The 6000-nt window shown below is 43.1% G+C and overlaps 1 protein-coding gene across 2 annotated transcripts in view; it reads left to right on the top strand.

Annotated features, from left to right (window-relative positions):
• The first annotated feature begins 3919 nt into the window (after positions 1-3919).
• LOC120057944 (general transcription factor IIF subunit 2-like) overlaps positions 3920-6000 on the top strand; it is a 41409-nt gene continuing 39328 nt past the window's right edge. The window contains exons 1-5 of one of the 2 annotated variants that reach the window (XM_039006424.1): positions 3920-3985; positions 4133-4206; positions 4471-4489; positions 4752-4925; positions 5509-5527. In XM_039006424.1, the coding sequence (XP_038862352.1) occupies positions 3920-3985; positions 4133-4206; positions 4471-4489; positions 4752-4925; positions 5509-5527 (352 nt within the window). The remainder of the gene's footprint in view (positions 3986-4132; positions 4207-4470; positions 4490-4751; positions 4926-5508; positions 5528-6000) is intronic. The other variant, XM_039006426.1, reaches the window with a different exon arrangement.

Below are 6000 nucleotides of genomic sequence, written 5' to 3'. Positions count from 1 at the left end.
AGTGACGCGAGCCTACCAGACGAGCTAAATACCTTTTTTGCTCGCTTCGAGGCAAGCAACACTGAAGCATGCACGAGAGCACCAGCTGTTCTGGACGACTGTCTGACAACGCTCTCTTTGAGCAAGAACTTTAAACAGGTCAATATTCACAAAGCCGCGGGGCCAGACGAATTACCAGGACGTGTACTCAAAGCATGCGCGGACCAATTGGCAAGTGTCTTCAATGACCGAGTCTGTAATACCTACAGTTTCAAGCAGACCACCATAGTCCTTGTGCCCAAGGAAGCGAAGGTAACCTGCCTAAATGATTACCACCCCGTGGCACTCACGTTGGTAGCCATGAAGTGCTTTGAAAGGCTGGTCATGGCTCACATCAACAGCATCCTCCCGGATACCCTAGACTACTCCAATTCGCATACCGCTCCAACAGATCCACAGATGACACAATCTCAATTGCACTCCACACTGCCCTTTCCCACCTGGACAAAAGGAACACCTTTGAGAGAATGCTATTAATTGACTACAGCTCAGCGTTCAACATCATAGTGCCCATGAAGCTCATCACTAAGCTAAGGACCCTGGGACTAAACACCTCTCTCTACAACTGGATCCTGGACTTCCTGATGTGCTGCCCCCAGATGGTAAGGGTAGGCAACAACACATCTGCCACGCTGATCCTCAATACTGGGTCCCCTCAGGGGTGTGTACTTAGTCCCCTCCTGTACTCCCTACTCACCTACGACTGCATGGCCAAACACGACTCCAACACCATCATTAAGTTTGCTGACAACACAACAGTGGTAGAACTTATCACCGACAACGATGAGACAGCCTATAGGGAGGAGGTCAGAGACCTGGCAGTGTGGTGCCAGGACAACAACCTCTCCCTCAATGTGAGCAAGACAAAGGAGCCGATCGTGTATTACAGAAAAAGGCAGGCTGAACAGGCCCCCGTTAGCATCGACGGGGCTGCAGTGGAGCGGGTCGAGAGTTTCAAGTTCCTTGGTGTCCACATCACCAACGAACTATCGTTGTCCAAACACACCAAGACAGTCATGAAGAGGGCATGGCAACACCTTTTCCCCCTCAGGAGACTGAAAAGATTTGGCAGGGGTCACCAGATCCTCAAAAAGTTCTACAGCTGCACCATCGAGAGTATGCTGACCGGTTGAATCACCACCTGGTATGGCAACTGCTCGGCAACTGACCATAAGGCGCTACAGAGGGTAGTGCGTACGGCCCAGTACATCACTGGGGCCGAGCTTCTTGCCATCCAGGACCTATATACTAGGCGGTGTCAGAGGAAATCCCCAGAAATTGTCAGAAATCCCCCCATTTGTTATGTACAGTGCTGCTACTCACTGTTTATTATCTTTGCATAGTCACTTCACCCCTAACTACATGTACAAATTACCTCGACTAATCTGCACCCCCTCACATTGACTCGGTACCAGTACCCCCTGTATATAGCCTCGTTATTGTTATTTTATTGTGGTAAAATATTGGTAAATATTTTCTTAACTGTTTCTTGAATTGCACTGTTGGCTAAAGGCTTATAAGTAAGCATTTCACGGTAAGGTCTACAGTTGTTGTATTCAGCGCATGTGACAAATAAAGTTTGCGTTGATCTGATGAGAGGAGGAGAGAAGGAATACAACGATCAAAGGGATCATTCATGCTGTTTGTATGTGGCTGCTATGAAAGTGAACTGTGTTTGCATGTGAACAGGCGTGTATTCATTCCGCCGATTGTGCTAACGATTTTGAAATAGAAGCAAACGTAACGAAACGGGGATAAACTTACCTGAATTTGTCCAGTAGAAACTCTTGTTTCCAACTGTTGGACTAATGATTACACCCTAGATCAGCTATATGCTGGCAAGAGTGTGCAAGGCGGTATTGAATGTGTCAATGTCTGTCATCTTGATTACTCAAATTTCTATCAACCTACGTTGTAAACTTCCATTCATAGGCTAAGTTGTAGCTAGCAACCTCATGATAGGTATAGGGAAAATTTGAGTATCATGTAGTACCTTAAACCTATCGATGTTAATGTTAACCTGGGTCAATGGAATATGAATGACAGTCATCCAGTATGCTGTAATAGAAATAAGGCCATGCTCATGATCATCCTCCCACATCTTGGGAATGATCATCCTCCCACATCTTAAATGGCAACACCACCACTGCTTTGTTCATATTTCACAGGTTATTTCGGAGTTCCGTTGCCACGTTCAAAACAACTGGGAACTCGGAAAAATACGAAATCAAATCATGACGTCATTGATCTTCAGGTCGGAAAGTCGGAGCTCTAGAAAGAGGCCCGAGTTCCCGAGTTGGATGACCGTTGCAAATGATTTTTCCCAGTCGGAGCTTGTTTTTTTCAGAGTTTCCAGTTGTTTTGAACGCACTGAAGTCGGAAGTCGAAAATGTCCGAATTACCCGTTTCTGGTTTCCAGTTGTTTTGAACGTGTCATTTGTCCTATGTCTCTGTCATTCTGGTTGTGCGTAATAGGAGCGCGCGCGCCTCAGGGCACAGAGAAATAGGCTACGTGGCCTGCGCTCCACGCTTTGGAGTCAGAACGTTGAATAAGAGGAAATGATTGTTCCATGTATGCATGGTGTTGAAATATCATTAATAATCATTAAGTCTGAATAAGACGAATGTAACAATGGATGTGGAAATTTCCTTTTACATTGTAGTACCAGGTTATTGGTTGTAATTGCCAATTGGGTAATTGTATGGTCCTGGGGGCCACGAGCTTATATTATTTAGGCCTACCTGTTTGCCGGATTCGATTTGGTTTTTCAATGGGAGGTTACAGTCTTGCCCTCTACTTGTGTCTGCTCAGATATAACAGGTTAAGCCTGATACAGAGGCTATTTCTTTTGGTCTATTGGCTCTGTATATTTGGTAAATCTACGTGTATATTTTGTATTGTAAAGTGGGTGGTTCGAGCCCTGAATGTTGATTGGCTGGCAGCTGTGGTATATCAGACCGTATTCCACGGGTATGACCATTTTTACTGCTCTAATTACATTGGTAACCAGTTTGTAATAGCAATAAGGCACCTCGGGGGTTTGTGGTACATGGCCAATATACCATGGCTAAGGGCTGTGTTCAGGCACTCCACGTTGCGTCGTAATTAAGAACAGTTATTGTATTTGGGCCATATTGCACACCCCCTCGGGCCTTATTGCTTAATTAAATATAACACGCTTTCATCATTGGATCACCAAGACCTGTAGATAAATCTACACTGAGTATGTCAACCTGCCTTGCCTTCTGCTGATGTCATGCCCTTACAACTGCCACAAGGTCCCTATTTTACAATTACATAGGCAAATCAAAATGTGTTGTAGACAAAATAATGAAAAGGGCTGTCTGGTAGCCTCAATAAATAGATGACAATGCTTTGTAGTTGAACAAGTTGTTGCATGTATAGATTTTTTAAAACTTGACTGGAGACCTGACTTGAAAACTTGTGACTGGACTCTTAGAATGCACGACTTCGACTTGACTTGAGTTTTGACCCGTTCTACTTGGGACTCGACTTGAGACTCGGGCCTTGTCACTTGAGATTTGCATGTGACTCGAATAATAGTGACTTGGTGCCACCTCTGATTTATACTGTATTTTTATAAAACATTTGTGAATTCCAGTGGGATCAAATATTCTGGTCCACGTATAGTTACAACCTTATCAATAGGCTAATAAATAAAATTGACCAAATTCACCATAAAATCATTTCATACTTGCACAATGTTATTCAAATTGTATTATCCATCACCGCTGTGTAGTGTGCTCTTCATTGATCGAAGTGAGGTTTCTCATGCGTTGTATTTCCTGTAACCTGTCTGTGACTCCATTGTTAGCAACTTCACGTGTCGTGAAGAACCTCATCAAAGGATCTGCCGCTATGTCTGAAAAAACGGAGGTTGATTTAACCGGAGCTAAGCAAAACACCGGTGTATGGCTAGTAAAGGTATGTTGCCTAAAATCTAATTAAACGGTAAGTCATATCCATACACATATTGGTCACACCTGACGGTTTTGTTGAGGAATAGCCTAGCATTTAGCTAGCTAAATTACCACCTCCGGTCTCTTTTTAACTTTTGTTTGACCTGATCAGGTTCCCAAGTACTTGGCCCAGCAGTGGGCCAAAGCATCCGGAAAAGGAGAAATTGGAAAGCTCAAGATTGTAAAGTAAACACTGACCATTAGCTATAACTCCACATCTGTTCATTACTGATAACATATGACTGCTTTTCAGAGGGGTTCAACACTACCAGACATAGAAATGTTGACTTTTGCAGTGGACATCATGCTCAATTTTGTAGTTGGTGATGCTAGTTATAAATGGTCTGAAATTCAGTAACATGGTTCTAAAGGAATCAGCTGTCTAATGAGACAATTAGTGTAGCCTATGTTGTAGTTAACTGAAAGTAAATGCATTTCCCCCCTTCATAGGAAACAAGGAAAAGCAGATGTAAGTATGTTAATTGTTGCCACAAGGTGTCACTGTAAACCCATACACTGTTCCTTGTCCTCAGTAATACCTCAAACTTTTGGAAGCGTTCTAGAAAACAGTAGCTGTATTATGAGAACATCATTTTCATTATTGGAAGTCATGTTTATAGATTCATAGACTATGATTAGTTGAATCAGAGGTTTTACTGCTTGGTTTGAACAAAAGCCTGCATCCATGCTGGGATGTTAGCGGATCCAAAGGTCTGTGGTGTTTCCTTTAGGTGTCGTTCACCCTGAATGAGGACCTAACCAGCCTGTCTGCCCTGGGGGAGAAGGCAGCGTCTGTACGAGCTCCCCGGGACCACCCATTCACCATGCATAGTGTGGGGGGGCAGACCCTGGCTGTGTTCACTGAGACCTCTGCAGGTAACAGACTACTGCCCTGCTCTGCTCTAGTACTGGTAAAACACCATGGAGATATGTTTCATTTTGAGTTGACGGTATATGGTGCCTTTTGAGTTGGTGAATCATAAATATTCAAGAGATGAGACTCCTTGAGATTAAACAGATTAGATTTGGGTCGTCATGCTCAAGCAATGGAGAGATTCATCATCAAGACTTCTCGTTTGGCCTATTTTAGTTGACTTGTCTTAAAAGCTGAAGCTGAAATGTCGACAAACTATTTTATACTCCTGATTTTGCCTGGCTCTATTGTAGACAGAGTTATTACGATTACTCTAACCCTTTAAAATGTTATATTAAACAATTCTCATCAAATAGATATTCCCAACTTTATTTTAAACAGTCTACTGTAGAGACACAGGAGAGGACTGCTTCTTTGGTTTATAGTTAATCCATGAGGTTCTCTTTGATCATTGGATGAAATAATATAGAACAAAAATAAATTGATTAAGATCAAACCGAAATTTGACTTCCACTTTTAACCCCTCAAAGACACAGATCTGTGTTTTTGTAAAGGTGCAGGGGGCTGCCACACTGGGCTCCCAGTGGGCTGTTGTTGTGTGGGGTTTGCTCAAGGGCACAACAACAGGTAGTGGTATATAGGATTTGATATCATCAACCCTTCCGCCTGCCAACTCACTTCCCGACAGATTTTTCCAGTCAGACCCGAGATTTGAACTGGCAACCCTTCGGTTGCTGGCTCGCCTCTAATTGCTAGGCCACCTGCTGCCCTCATGAGCCATAGGCTTGTGGTGCACTGATGCGTTGCGGCTACAACGGCCTTTATCAGCTGGATAGTAAACAATGTAGTGAAAAAATGTGAAAGCCTTTGTTTGCTGCTTATGCAAGAATAAAAAAACGCACCAATGCGTTACGGCTACAACGGCCTTCATCAGGGTGACAAAGAGTAGTGGTGGAAAAACAGGTGTGTATATACCAACTCACACCAAACTTTTGACTGGTACTGTATGTAAAAAGGCGCATTTCTACGTTTTGTAGAAGAAAATAAATTGTGTTAAAAAGTTCTACCCAATGACATCATCAAAAGTTAAAACGTTTTTTTTTTAT

The sequence above is a fragment of the Salvelinus namaycush genome, chromosome 13 (genome assembly GCF_016432855.1).
Source record: "Salvelinus namaycush isolate Seneca chromosome 13, SaNama_1.0, whole genome shotgun sequence".
NCBI classification, from domain to species: Eukaryota; Metazoa; Chordata; class Actinopteri; order Salmoniformes; family Salmonidae; genus Salvelinus; species Salvelinus namaycush.
This window is presented reverse-complemented; position numbering and strand designations above follow the sequence as displayed.